This window comes from Pterocles gutturalis, unplaced genomic scaffold, assembly GCF_000699245.1.
Source record: "Pterocles gutturalis isolate BGI_N339 unplaced genomic scaffold, ASM69924v1 scaffold26493, whole genome shotgun sequence".
Taxonomy (NCBI): Eukaryota; Metazoa; Chordata; class Aves; order Pterocliformes; family Pteroclidae; genus Pterocles; species Pterocles gutturalis.
Genome location: NW_010121261.1, coordinates 1 through 15,400, shown reverse-complemented (window position 1 = coordinate 15,400; position 15,400 = coordinate 1). Strand labels below are relative to the sequence as shown.

The following is a 15,400-nucleotide window of genomic DNA, read 5'->3' as shown; positions in this document are numbered from 1 at the left end:
TTAATACTCACAAAAAATAATTGTATTTACACATCATTTCAACCTGAAATAAAAAGCTATAACAGTGCAACAGAACAAAAAGTTATGAGTCTGAATTTATTCAGCTAAGGCAGTAAAAACTTTTTTTCACCATTCATAGAGCAACTAGATTTTACATGCATATATATCCCTTGTTTGCTGCATTTATCACAGCCTTTTCTCTTGTGCCATAACTGAACAAAATACTACAGTTAAGAGTAAGAAATGTTGGTCACCCAAGAAGAAAGAGATACATGAAGTGCTGAATTACAGTACCTATTCTCAAGATCCTCACAAAGCAGACATGCAGAACAGGCCTGCTTTGCCATATGAACTGTTTAAATATAGTCCAAAATAAACAGGATGACATTTAGAAAGATGAAAACAAAAATATCACAGGAGTAATTTCAAGAGACACTGGAGAAGCCTTTAAATACAAAAATCCCAACTCAAACCACACAGCAATGGTGCTAGTTCCATGTAATATTTAACCACTGAGTGAACAATTGCTGTTACTGTATTTAATTCTAGATCTGAGCAAGAATAAAACTTTTTAAGATTTTTTAAATAGCCAGAAATTCAGCAGGTTTTTGATAAATGCATCAGGATTTCAGTCTGCCTATTACCACCTCCATGAGACAGCTGCTAAAGACTAGAGGAGCCAGCATGCAATACTTCATCACCTCACTGCCTTCGTGCAGCCTTACTCTGCAGCGAGTGAGGTGATTCCTCTCCACCGGGGATTGCACCATATAACATCTACTCCAGATAACGAATCTGCATGAGGGAGCTATACACTAGCATGCCACTTCATTCTCCATTCTCCCAACTGCTCACAGTCAACCTTGCCAAAAGAACGAGTGGATTCTATAAAATGCAATCAGAAAATTACAACACTGAAGCACAACTGAAGTTCACAGAAGCGAATCATTCACCAGTGCAAGCAAATTGATCATTGTAGCAATTTGGGGGGTTCTTTGGGGTTTTTGTTGTTATTTTTGTTGTTTGTGCTTTTGGGTTTTGTTTATTTGGTTGTTGGTGTTGGTTTTGAGGTTTGGGGTTTTTTTAACAAAAGATGCTTACTTCACTAGTAAATTATTTTATATGCTTCAGAGACAATGCAGCCTGACTGTTTTTAATATTCTATTTATGCCAGTAATAGGACCACATAATTAGGTAAACATTAAACAGTCTTCTTTCTTGCTCAATACATTATTCTCAAGTGCATGCTTAAAGACATTACGCTTTTTTAATGCATGTTTGTATTTTTACATACACAAAGTTTTATCTGATCCTTTTAAATTCTATAAAATTTTGACATATCCATGTTCCATCTAGTTTGAAGCAACTGCTTTGGTTTATAAACTAAATGAACGTAAACTGGGTTTCTCTGGTCAAGAGCAAGCACTCTCTCCCTGCACCATCCAATTGCAACAACACAGGTCAAAGAACAATAAGTGTTAGGTACCAGCTGGTTTTCTGAATAATAAATCTGTTTGTTTATACCCATGCACACACACACACACACACACACCACTTTTTCAAACTTTTTTTGAGTTTTTCCAAATAGAAAAAAAAAGAAAAAAGAAACAGGAAGATATTTTTCTTTTTTGAGATACAAACCAGCTGTTGTTATTAACAGATTGAAATACTTTTTGTTCCCCTCAAAAAAACCCTGAAAATAGACTTCAAGTCATATTAGATTCAAGTAAATTGGGGTATTTAATGACATGTTTACACTTGTGGAATATTCTCACAGACACAGCATCTTTCAGGAAGACTTAACTGTTGCACACAATCAAGTTTCTGAACATTTTAAACCATACACTAGGTAGGCTGAAGCACATATGGTGAAGAAAAAGCAGAAAAAAGCAAATACATGCAAGACAACTTATGACAAGTCAAGTGAGATCAATACCTTGGAGAAATAAAATTTTAAGATTATAAAAATTAAATGGCTTCTAAAGCAAGCAATAAGAAAAATATTCCAACAGTGACAGAAAGTCATTACTCCTTTTTTTTTTTTGAAATGTACCCTGTCCAAAGTAAGCATTGGGTCATGAGCTACCATACAAAAAACTTAAATAGAAAACACAGTCCAACTGAAAAATATAAAATATTATGAAAAGGATTAAATGGTTCCCCATACAACCCAAGAGTTCTTCAAGAAATGGAAAGGTCAAACTTAAAGGAACTACTATTGGAAATAGGGAGCAGTTCCACAAAATACTCAGTCTCCACAGAATTAGGGTTAACAGATCAGAAAAGCACAATGTGGCTAAGAACATTCTGCTCTTCCTTTCACTACCTGACAATTGACTATTCTCGCTTTTCCACTCTCATATTGTCTTCTTTTCATTTGTATTTTCAATCATCTCTAGACACAGTAAATCCAAACAACTAACTACAATATAAATGTTTAACTGATGCACAAAATGTCATATAAAAGCATGCTTAAATTTATTTACGCAATTTGATCAGGTATCACAAAGTAGAAATTTGGACTATAAATTTTATAATATCTCTGTATTAATTCACTCTTCCCATGTGTAACAGTCTAAATCTGTGACACACCTTCATTTATTAGAGATGGACCAATATCTATTTTATTATATTATTAATGAAAGACTCAAGATCTCCAAGAAAAGAATGCTTGGAAATTGAAACATAGATAGCCCATTTTCATTTCAAAATTGTTATTATGGAACACATCTCAACACACAAGTCCTCGGTAAAAAAGACCCTGCAGATATTTAAATATAAAACCACTAGAATACATTAAAATTACAAGCAGATACAGCCACTTATCTGTCTGGAAATTAACCTTTGCCTTGTAACTTGTGACACTGAATACTGCTGTTTATGAACAGTAGCCACTGAATAGGATGTTGTGCTTTATTTTCATAATTTTAGCTAGGCTTGAAAGGAGGAAAACCAATATTCTACATTACCATTTTTGATGATATAATCTGGCTTTGCTCATTTTTTGATGCACTGTTTCTCCCCATGCATTAAACCTAGAAAGCGAGTCAGCTGCTCTCCATTCAAAACAGGAAGTGCAGATCAAATTTCCTGTTATCTCACTTGTGTAGTAACAATCAGAAAAAACCTTTAAAAGCTCATGCTACAGAAGGTCTGTCATATAGCAATCTTTTTATTTATTTTTAAATCAATGAAAACGTACCCTTAAAAATTCACTAGAGCTGTACAGCATGTCATTAGGAGCTATGTCACCTAGAAAACGCAAGGCAGGCAGCTGGGAAATCTAACTGCGTCAGCTCTCCCAATATAAACTGGGAATGTGCATGAATCGGAACCCTTAAAGCAGTACTAATATTATTGATAAAAATATAGCTCACTTTCTTCATGCTGTTCTAAAGACAAAAAGTTTTAAATTGTTTTTAACTACAGCAGTTTTCAAGCTGCAGAGGTAGGAGAAGATAGCAAGGTTAACGCCACCAAAGAAACTTTCTGAATTTAGTTGCAGAAGGTCACAGCTTATTTTTTTCAGGGACAGAGATTGCATCTACTCAAGTGCTTTACAAATATATCTCTGCTTCGTACTTGTATAACAAAGCTATTCCTCTCACAGGTGAAACTGTTGGAGGTTTGGTTTGGGGTTTTTTTTTTTTCTAGTACAACAAGGCCGGCCTGTGCTGTGAACTTCTGCCAGCATAGCTGTACTGGGGAGGAATCTGGTGAGGAATCACACCTTTTCTCGCACAGATGCACCTGAACAAGTGCTCAGCACAGGCCCAAGCCAGAATTAAACTATCCAAACTTCAAGAAACTGAAAAGCAATGGTAATATAAGAAAGTGCTTAACACAGAGGTGAGAGAGAAAAGAGCTTCACAGTGATCTCACCAGCACCGCTATAAATAAGTGGTGCAATTACATCTTTCCTTTTTAAAAATAGAAAACCACGCACACATGCAACAGAGATCATACAGTCGTTGTACAAAACAAAATACCAGTACTGAGGAGGTCTTAAATGCAGTGAGCTGCTTGGAAAAAAGTTCTACGTCATCCTTCAGGGTGGTTTGGTTTTTTTAAAAAAATTTTTTCTAATACAAGTTAATAACAAATGTAAACCAGCAAACTTTAACATATGGTATAGATGACTGGTAAATGCAACCAACAGCTGGAGGATGGCTGATAAAGCAGTTCTGTTTTTGTACCAAGATGATGATTTCATTTTGGAAATGCAGAACAGTAGTTGCTACTCTTCATCCAATCAAAAAGGATTCACAAACCCCAGCTGCAGGCACATGATCCAAACTGAAACGGCAAAACTCGGGTGTTTCTGATTTGCCCTAGTTACACACCACCTGGAACAGTACGCTTGATGAAACACCAATCCCCACCCTGCTGCTGTCTAATTTATTTTATTTTGCTTACTAAATCTATCCATCTGCATCTTTCACTTACAACAGTAACAGGCGGCTGAAGGAAATGCTATTTCAGGCAACATTTGCTTGTAAGTGAAACTGAACCACAGTTTCTTTTTTAATGTTCTAGTACATTTAGTACATTTTTTAAATGTTTAGTACATTAGTAGGTACATGTAGTACCATTCTCCTGCAATGGAATCCTTAACTTAAGCCTTAAAACCTAATAAGGAGCTTTTATGAGAAAAAGAATGGCTTCCAACACGTAATATTAGACAATCAGCCCACTTAACAGCAAAACACAGAGGAGCAGCTTATGTCTCCTCCGCTTTTAGACTACCTCTGTAATTCCCCTCTATGACTGCCACCAGGTACGCAATATGGATTTCACTTGACTGGGAATAACTTGAAGGTTTTATTCACACAAAAAGACATAACAGAGAGGTCTACAGAAAAGCTGTAGTTTTAATTTGATTAAATCTTATTCTGAGAAGGCGAAACGCAGGAAAAAAAAAATTTATTTAAAAAAACAGTATGCAAGTTGGTTTTGATTTTACCTACAAAAAACTTGCAAAAGCAGTCAGTTACAAGCGACTCCTCACACTAACTGCTCTAAAGTTTGTTTTTAGACTATACACTTGTTTTTTGAAGAGTAACCACATGATACTCTTGCTAATTCTAGACAGGATTTTCTTTTGCTGATGAAAAATAAACTGTCTTATCAAATACTTTCCATTAGTTAATTTCAGGTAATATTTTTAATACAAAATTTATAATGGTTAGCTTCTAACATGCCTTAATAATTTAATAATGCCCTCAAAAATACTACAGTGAGAGCCACAAACACCTGAATTTAAAAGTTTTTAAAAGCCTCATTATCACATGACTCTAGCTGTCTTTATTCTTTATTATGTCTAAGCACAAGATAGAAAGCCAAACAAAACTAAACAAAACTAACAAAAAAAAAGGAAACCAGTAAGGAATTACTGGCAATTGAGTAAGTGTTGATGACAGTTTTACTTTTATTCATAATGTTAATTTCAGAGATGTGTTTTCCCTGTTACAAAGGCTTCAGTCTAGCTCTACCCTGGAAAAGTTACTGGTGTCTGTAATGCTTAGCGTTCAACAGCCTCTAGTGGTTTCAATCCGAATAGCAACATGTTGTTGAATCACGTTATAGATTGTTTTTAGGATCCAGACCGTAAGTTAATCTGAAACATCAGAATTCTTACTTATTAAATAGTTTATGAATTACAGGAATAAAACATAGTGATGGAGGAGGACAGAGTTTCGCTTCTTTTTCCAGTAGGGTGTAAGTAAACGGGTAAAAAGGCCAACTATTACAAAGGTTTACAGAACAATCACAGGCACATGCACAGAGTGCTGCTGTGCACCAATGCGTTAAAACAAATGTCTGTACAAACTCCCAGTGGCTGCTGGGTGTGTTGACCAAACCTACACTAAGAAAAAACTTACAGATCCATTCAAGCTACAAACTAGGTAAATGTCAAACACTCTGGAAAACAAATTTCCTGCAAATTTTCCACAGAAGAATGTGCACAGGAATGTACGCATTTTGCTCATTTTATCAAGGGTGCAGAACTAAAGGTTTATGAAATAACTCTGAATTTTCAAGTTGTCCTCAAGTACAAAATCACTGTTTTGTCACTTTTTCATCTCTCGTGTTCGGGTCTAAGAAGTGATCAGTAGCGTATTATAGTCTAGATTCCTAGAAATACATGATATTACAGATTCCTTAAAGTTTATGTATATGTTCAGCAAAAAGATTTCCCAGTGAGTCTCCAGCATCCCTTCCAGTTGAGACTGTGAGCTTCCACCACTTTAATGTATTCACACATACAACTAGCTTACGCAGTCAGAAGTCTAAAGTCTGGTATCACAAAATGAACTTCTATTAGGGCTTTTCTTTTAAGTTTTCATTAAAATTACATAGGAAAGAGATAAGAACAACAAGGGGGTTTTTATGCCTTGAAAACAAAAAGAAATTAAAGAATAAGATGGAACTCAAGAAAGAACGATGGTATATTCTGATGACTGGAAGTAGCAGCGTAGCCATTGTGCAAAATTGACTGCTACATGGCATTAAAGAAATAACAGATATCTTAAATTCATAATAATTTACCTACTGTTGTAAGGAGAAATTTTATTCAGTAATGTGACTTAAAAAAAAAAAACCCAAACCCACATGGTTTTACAGATCTTTAGAACACTGACAAATTCATTATTCCAAATTTCCTATACTGCATGCAATAAACATAAAATATGTTTAATGGAACCGAAAATGCTGCACTTAGTTTCGCTGTTACTTATCTACGTTACTCATTCACTGCGCTTCCAGTTGCAAGGAATGGGGAAGGGACTAATATAAACAAATGGTTCAAAAGACTAAGAAATAGATACAGTTAAAGAGCTACAAGATCAAAAAAAAAAAAAAAGTCCTAAGGAAATCACTCAAAAAATCGCCTTTTAAATCTTCCAGTTTAGGTGTCCTTGTATAAACTTCCTTTTGAAATGGGAAAACGGTACACCAAGTTTGAGCTACTGAGGAACTCAGTTGCTATTCTCTAGCAACTTCTAAGGATCACTCTCAGCTTCTCTTCCTGTTTTAGCAACAAACATCATTATGAAGTAATGCATCGCTGTTCACTGGTTATTTTGTATAGCTAATTTTTTTACATCCCTCTTAAAAAGTAAAAAAATCAGATCCAACATTTAAGAGTTTGAATTACACTTTCTACCATTCTCCCCTGTGACAATAAAGGGCAGCGGCAGAAGGAAAGAATAAAGGCTGTATCTCAACAGTAAACATCCATTCCCAACACTAAAATTCTCTCCTAAATAATACCACTGAATATGAAGAAAAATGAATTAATAACTACCATTGTTTGAAACAAGCAAAATTTCTCTGCTAAACAGTGAAAATAATCAATACATATGTAACAAATGAAAGAAAAAAATTGAAATTAGGAAAGGAAGAAGGAGTTACCTGTGGCCTCGAATATCAGACTGATCACAGACTCCTCCTAAAGCAATTCTGTGGAACTCTCGACCCAAAGTCTTTGCAATTGATCTTCCAACACTAGTTTTACCAACTCCTGGGGGCCCCACAAAACAAAGAATGGGTCCCTTGAGGTTGTTTTTAAGTTGTCGGACAGCTAAGTACTCCAAAACCCTCTTCTTCAACTTCTCCATAGCATAATGATCATTATCCAAAAGAATTCGAGCTGCACGAATTTCAAGGCGATCTATCAATCATTGACAACAGAAAAGTTATCAGCACCCTTAAAACCGGAAACAATTAAACAGAAACAAACACATTCTCAAACTTGTCCATGGATGCAATCCCCTTGACACCCACACATATTTCAGACAATGTTTTCCTAAAACAAAGGTATTATAGTTCTCCTTTAACAAAGTAACTAGACATAGGCTAGATCATAGTATTGGTAATGAAATTTTAAAAGGCCCCACACCTTTACACTGTGCCACAGATTGAAATCTGGTTCAAATTAACACACTGCCTCTTCAAGAACAGCAATTCAATGATAAGCAAATTTTTCATCATTTGCTTTCTCACAGAAATAAGTCTGATCTTATAAGGCCTTCTCAAAAGACAAATTCATCCCCATGCCTTCATCATCTCCTTACGGTAACAGTCTATCCTGCAAACAAGGCAAGATCTTCTTGTCTGGAAGGGCAGGTTTTACTTGCTATGCAATACTTAAAGTTATCTGGCACTGTAAAAAATACCCGTGTGACACTAGGCCTGGAAAATTAGGTTTTTTGCAATTGCCATAATTTGAGATAAATGGTCAGGCCTTGCCGATGGACATTAACTAATGCTCTACAGAAAGCAGAAATTTCTGGCACAAAGCAGCTGTCTTCTCCTTTGTGAAAAGTAAAGTGAGTAGACAGGAAGCAGTGAAGTCTATCAACTCTGCACACACCCACCCTTTAAATTCTATGCATTCCAGATGCAGACCCCTCGTACTGGTGAGTGTGCATATCTCACATACAGACAACTGTGATTAAATTCTCATCATCAACCATATAATTTTTATAACGAACAACTGAACAAAAAATTCACTATCATAATTTTCAATTGGGTTTTCTATTTTTATATTAATGTATATTTTTATTCACTCTAGCTATGGAATCCATAGCATCACTCACACGAATGTGAACACAAACTTTTCAATTTTGCTTAAAGTAGAAAATTCAAACTACATGGGACATGGCATAATTTCACAAGACTAAAGAGCAGCTTTCACCAAAAATCATTCTGCTAGGACACAAGTGTCAACAAGTAACTTACTCATTTTGGAATTCTTTCAATAATACTGTAGAGATCTGCAAAGATCTATAGGCAGATCTTTACAATTTAATGATTAAAGAAAATATTTACAAGAAGATTTGTAAACACCCAAGCCTCTAGTTCAAAACAGCAAAAATTCATCGCCATGCATACTAAGAAGGCAAAAGACAGATGTTTCTGCTGGTGTGGTATGTTAAATTTCTTTTTAAAATCACACTGTTTCAAATGCCATCCAAAAGCCTCATTCTTCAGTAGCTGCTAGAAGAAATTAAAACCCTTTTTTCCAGCAGTCCATCTTCTGGAAAGTCATTTTGCTCACTTAATCTACTTGTGTTGGTCAGTAGGAAAAGTCATGTTTGGTCTTCTACTTTCTTCGCTCTCCATTTTTGCATACTTTTCCCATATTAATAGTATCACTCTCTACTCACAGCTTTTGAAAACTACGGTACAAAGCTGACGTGACGCTCAGTTTTTCTATTGTACCCAAGTTGTAATTATTAAAATTAACAACCGTGCTTTTCCATCCTTTTGTTCCTTACCAAACTTGATTAACTTAGGACGTACCAAAACCTTCTTCAGGAAGACTAATGCTACAGAAACGTACAAAAGCTTTTTTGTCTGACATATAAAGTGCAATTAGATGCTCTTTTCTTTCTTATTTTAGATATACGCTAGCACACATTGTAAGTAATAACACCTTCATTTTTCTGCGTAGATATTCCTCGTACTTTTAACACTCACATTCTTCGATGTATTGCTAAGTTACACAGGCCATTCAGTACACAGATCTTACTTTAAGCCAGGTAGACTGCAATACTTCAGTTACCTATTAATAACATTTTTACGATTAGGCAATGAGACAAACATTTGCAAAACAGAAGTACACAGTGTTTACATGATGGTTACTTGTCCTAAAAATGTCTGTGCAATAGTCAGTCAACAATAATAGAAGGGCTTACCTTTTGTACTCTTGTTCCATGGCAATTCCACCATCAGTTCCAAGTAATTTCTTGTCAAAGCATATTCTGGCATTGACTGAGGCATCTTCTTTAATCTAGAAATATATGCACAGAATTCATAAGGCTAACCAGAAATTAACTGCAGAGCAAGCCTCTGTGGAACCACAAGATAGATATTTAGAACACACTCTCTTACTTTCTGACAACCATAATACTGAAAAAACAAGTCACTACTCCATCAATTAGAAGACTGTCTTGGCATAACAATAGGTTATTTATAGGATAAAAACAGAAATTTAAAAAAAGAGTCAATTCCCTATGCATACACTGCATAGACAATGCATGGACCACTATATATGCACCCTCACTGAAAAAGAGGTTGTTAGCCACCACAGCACCATTGAGAGTACAGTCATCCTATCACCAAAGAAATACAAATGAAAAAAAGACTCAATAACTGGGTCAGTTTATTCATTGATTACTATCAACTATTTAGCTTTTTTTTGGAGATCTTAGCTTCATAACACAGAGGCTTAGAGCTTACAGTTTAATGTTATATTAATGTATAAACCATATCTAGAAGACTTCATATTTGTCATCGCCTCTGATGTTCCAGAAAGATAAAATGATGAAATCTACAAGCAAAAAACAGCACTCTACTAAATTTTAAAAAATAATTTCCAAAACCCAACCAACACAAAGGTAATTTCAAATAAGAAAAGGTTAATGTAAGATTTGTTTTAAAAAAATAAAATAAGAGAAGAAACCACCATTTGAAAGTCTCCTACCTCTTTATTTCCTTAAGACAAACTTTAAGAGCTTGTTCTGACATACTGGATGTTCTAATCTTTTTTTCCAGCATGACAACATCATCATGATCTTCTTCTTCATCCTCATCTTCTGTAGTGCTTGGAATGTGATTGATTCTTCGATTAGGACGAATAGCTACAACCTATGAAATGGAAAAGAGAAACAGAGAATAGTATCGGGTTTTGTTTTTTAAATAAGGCGTGTACTTCGGCTTTGAATGGAAACCAGGACAAAAACATGCAAGGTTCTGGGAGAGTCTCCTTTATAGAAAAATTCAGAAGATTTTCATGCACTAAATAACTTCAGAAAGTGTTATTGGAACTACTTTTAAAAGTTTCAGTTCTTATTTTACTGTATGTAGCATTAATCTTCATGACAACAGAAGACAAGAACAAACCTGAAAATAATTATTTGTCATTTTTTGGACATTGCAGCCCACCACACTAAGCAGAATAAGCCAAATCTTTACAAAACAGGTAAGTCTTCTCTCTTACGTTTTTTTCACTTCTCAATTACTTCCTGTTTACTAAACTGTGTAAGTATAGTGAGATGCAGCAAAAGTCTCAGGTGCCCTTGTTTAGCAAGCTACATTTTACAACGCACATTCTTTATTTCAAAAGCTATCTTTCATCTGCAATGTCATCAGTAAAAGGTAAACCTTTCACCGCACAGCTTAAACTCAGTGTGTGCATACCAGATCAGTAAACTGGACATCAAATGACTCTTTTTAAAGGAACCTGAGCATTTATTCAATGTCAGAAAGTGTGCAGACTAAAAAACAATAAAGCCTAGACAGTTTTAAAGTAATATTTTCTTTTAGTTATCTAAACAGACAACGTTGCCAGCTGGGTGTTTCTTCAGCTCCAGACTGACCATGAAACATTATGACTGTAGATTAAAACTTTGCACAGATTTAAACCATGCATGCTCAATTAGCCTGTTTAAACGTGTGTCTTTACACTTATTAATGACATTTAAGTATCCCACATTTAAAGGTCCATACCCTTTTATCATCATCCTGTTTTGGCTTTCTTGTTTTCTGAAGCAGCTTCAGACCTTCAATCTGTCTAACAAGCAGTGGTATAGTCATCTTGAACCGTTCTTCCAGCCTAACAGCATCTAAAATCTAAGAGCACAGGAGTTATAAACTGGCCAACAAGTTCACACTGATGGATCATCAGTTTGGGGGAGGGAAATATGGAGGGAGTTATAGAATAGATGGTTTAGGAAAAGTATCAAGAAAAGCACACAAAATTTAGCCTCAAGGGTCTGGATGCCATAACTACAAAGCACTCCAAAATAAACAAAAAAAAAAGAGTATTTTATCCTATCTGTTTTTAAAGCGTCTTAATCTTTCAGTTGCATTTTCTGTGGCAAACATCTATCAGCATTCTACTTTCAATTACTGAGCCTCAGAAAAGACCTAGCCCTCTAAGAAAGCTACAGCATGATCTCCTTGCTTAACCCAGAAAAAAAATCACCTTATGCCTTAAGATTTTTTTTGTTTTGGTTTAGGGTTTTTTGTTCATTTTGTCTTTTTTCAAATTTCTATACATTTTTCCGTTTTCATGTTCAGTTAAGTCGGTATGTGGAAATGGGTAGAATTTGGCTCTTCTGAATTTCCACATCTTCCAGTGCCTGCTCATTTCTTTAGCACTTCTAACAGAAAAAAAAAAAAAGACATGGTAAATTTAATGACTAAGGTAGCTTCCTCCAACAGGATATTCATCTACAGTAAACACCTTCACTTCTAAATTAATGCATTAATTTCTATGTGTTGTGCTTTGAAAGAGCCTAACTTATGCTTTCAGTTCAAGGCTGAATGTGGAGCACTGGCAGAGAAAAGCAACACCAAAACTTCTGAACAAAGCAAATACAGAAATCAGACTAATAAGCATCAAGCCATAAGCATAATTTTTGCAGTTATTTTGACATATTGTCCTGGATTTGGCTGGGATAGAGTTAACTTTCTTCATAGTAACTAGTGTGACGCTATGTTTTGGATTAGTGCTGAGAAGGTGGCTGATAACATATTGTTGTTCATAGCAGCTGCCAGGACAGTTAAGGACACTTCTCTGCTGTGCTAGTGTCCGCAGGTGCAGGAGAAGCTGGGAGGGAGCACAGCCCCGATTACTAGCCTGGGATTTGACCTTAGGTTTAGGATTGAGACCCAAATTGGCCAACGGTATATTCCATATTGTGCATGTCATGTCCAGTATATAGATGAGGCTCTGTCCGTAAGTTCTCTCTCTTGCTCCAGGTTGTCTCCCCCTGGGTCACCCCTCTCTCAGGGTCATCTCGGTTTCTCAGACACTTGGGCTCCTATCTCCATTCCGTGATTGCAGTTTCGGGACTCCCCCTTCTCCGGGATCATTTGCCGGGAATGGGCTGAGCCTTGGCCATTGGGTGGTGAGCAGAATCACTGTGTATCATTCATTTGTATATCTGTATATATCACTATTATTATTAATTCCAATATTATTTTAGTTGAGTTATTAAATTGTTCTTATCTCATGCGTCTCTTTTCCCTTTACCCCTTTAATTCTCTCACTCACGCCTGGGAGGGGGGAGGGCAAGCAAGTGGCTGTTGTGGTGTTTGGCTGCTAGCCAGGAGTTCACAATCATGACACATATGATGCAAATTTAACCAGTGTCTCAGGATTTAAAAAACCACCCACTTCAAGACACTTTTAAAGACTAAAAAAACCTGATTCTGACACTGTTGGTACTAAGAGATATATAATGATCTGTCAACTGCCATAAGCAAGCAAGATTGCAACACAATCTGACATCTTTACTATGGGATGGGAAAGTCCACATTGTATTTGTTGTTTAATAAAATGAGCGGTTTCTAATGCTAACTAGATTAATTTACCTATTAGGTGAGTTCTGACATACAGATGTGTAAACATTTCAATCAACAGCACGAAAACTTTTTACAAGCATTCATGTTCAGTTGTAACACAAATACCTTCTGGCACAACATTATCACTAGTACAGTTTCAAGTGTAAGCAATTTCAAAATTGTCTAAAAGTGATCAACCATTCATTAAAAAAATAGCAAACGCCTAACTCCCCTTAAAAAAGTTTAACGACCATAATACCTGAAGTTTCTCTTGGTTGGATGTACGGATGATAGAAGTCAGTATATCTGGCAAAGCTTCTCTAGGCAGATTGTCCAAAAGGCGTCTCAGCTTTGCCACTGCAGGAACGGACATATCTAGCATCTCAACCAACTGTAAGGAACACACAATGAAAAATATTCATTGTTGTTACGTTTCTTTTAACATTATTTAAGTGAGTACCTGACCTAAAAAGGATTGCATTTTTCAGTATGAAACGTGTCTAGGTACTTTGCCAAAAACCAATTGAAATAAAAAAACGTTCACAGAAGAGACACTGATCCAGCTACAATATTGCTATATATGAAATAATAACAACTTATAGCACTAACATATGCAGTTAGACTCATCCTGCAATAAGCTGTACAGACACCCTGGAACTTGACACAGAAACCTTAGGCTGTAACAAAAACATTTATTTTGTAGCAGAAGTACTGGAACTCTAGTAGTTGCTCAAAAATATAACAACTACAGAAAGAGAGGGACAGCCAGGAAGCAAACAAAAATACCCAATATATACATAAATACATCTATATACAATACATAGGATTAAAACAATTTACCTGTACTGCATACTTGTAGAATTGTTCCGACAGCTCTCCAAGTTCCTCCTCAGATTTATGCTGATTAGTAAACTGCTCAAGTCGATCTAACTGTTCCACTTCAGCAACAGGATATGGCTTCTCTTTCAGCAACTGCAGGATCTGGAATCTGCAGAGGCCTGTAACCAGCAACGTATAATGTGGCTTGGGCCAGTTGCTACCAACCACCTGAACTGCCAAGGCAGCAGTGCCAATCCTAAAAACAGATCAAATCTTTGCATTATTTGTCACCTTCCACAGAACATTTTTTGTGCCCCTTACCAAGAAGCAACCAAGCTATTGGTTGCAAGAACTATGAGACATAGTTCCTTATCATGAAAGGCAACCAAATCATACCGTTCCCATTGCAACACAGATTACAAAACCAAACCCTAAAACTTGAAAATGAATGAGCTAACTAAAAAACTAAGATAACATAATACAGTCACCCGATTTAGAAACACAGGTAATTTTTTCATAAATAATTTAATGGATCTGCTGTGGACAGGAATGCTGACATTTCTGCTTAAACTATATGCATTGGAAAACTGAGTGTTTGTAATTTATGGTTCTTCAGTGAAACGACTGTCCTCATTCTAAACAAACGTTTTATATCACATGTACCTCTTTAAGCAGCTTGAAAAGGCAAGTTATTTTCTTGCAAAACCTTACTAAGTCCACTGATTTGACAAAGCTTTGAGAACAAGGGTTACTGCATGTTAATTTTACTCATGCCTTATACCACAGAAATACAATTCCTTCTATCCATACTACTTATTAGGTGAACTTGCAAAACCTTACTAAGTCCACTGATTTGACAAAGCTTTGAGAACAAGGGTTACTGCATGTTAATTTTACTCATGCCTTATACCACAGAAATACAATTCCTTCTCATTTTATATGAACTAGGTCACTATCCATACTACTTTTTAGGTGAAAAATGTTATCGTTAACAACTGCGACAGCCTTAACGCCCTGCATTCTCTGATCATATTTTACTCTTCCCTTGGTCTCCTTTTTCAAACTTTTATTCCAAAGGGCAGTCAGACGATCCCCGTCACCATACGCCACGCCAAAGGACGTTCGTCCCATGCAGCGAGAAAAGTTTCTCCGAAGGGAGAAGCGTTTCCCGCACAGCGGCGGGACAGAACAGACTCGCCCTCGCGGCCAGACCCACCCCCGCGGA

At 36.1% G+C, this 15,400-nt stretch overlaps 1 protein-coding gene across 1 annotated transcript in view; it reads right to left on the bottom strand.

The window, feature by feature from the left end:
* Nucleotides 1-15,306, bottom strand: part of LONP2 (lon peptidase 2, peroxisomal) — a 43,711-nt gene extending 28,405 nt beyond the window's left edge. Inside the window, 7 exon segments of the mRNA XM_010077193.1 lie at nt 7,414-7,672; nt 9,702-9,796; nt 10,490-10,653; nt 11,515-11,637; nt 13,616-13,747; nt 14,197-14,466; nt 15,214-15,306. Coding sequence (XP_010075495.1) covers nt 7,414-7,672; nt 9,702-9,796; nt 10,490-10,653; nt 11,515-11,637; nt 13,616-13,747; nt 14,197-14,466; nt 15,214-15,306 — 1,136 coding nt within the window.
* Nucleotides 15,307-15,400: the final 94 nt, after the last annotated feature.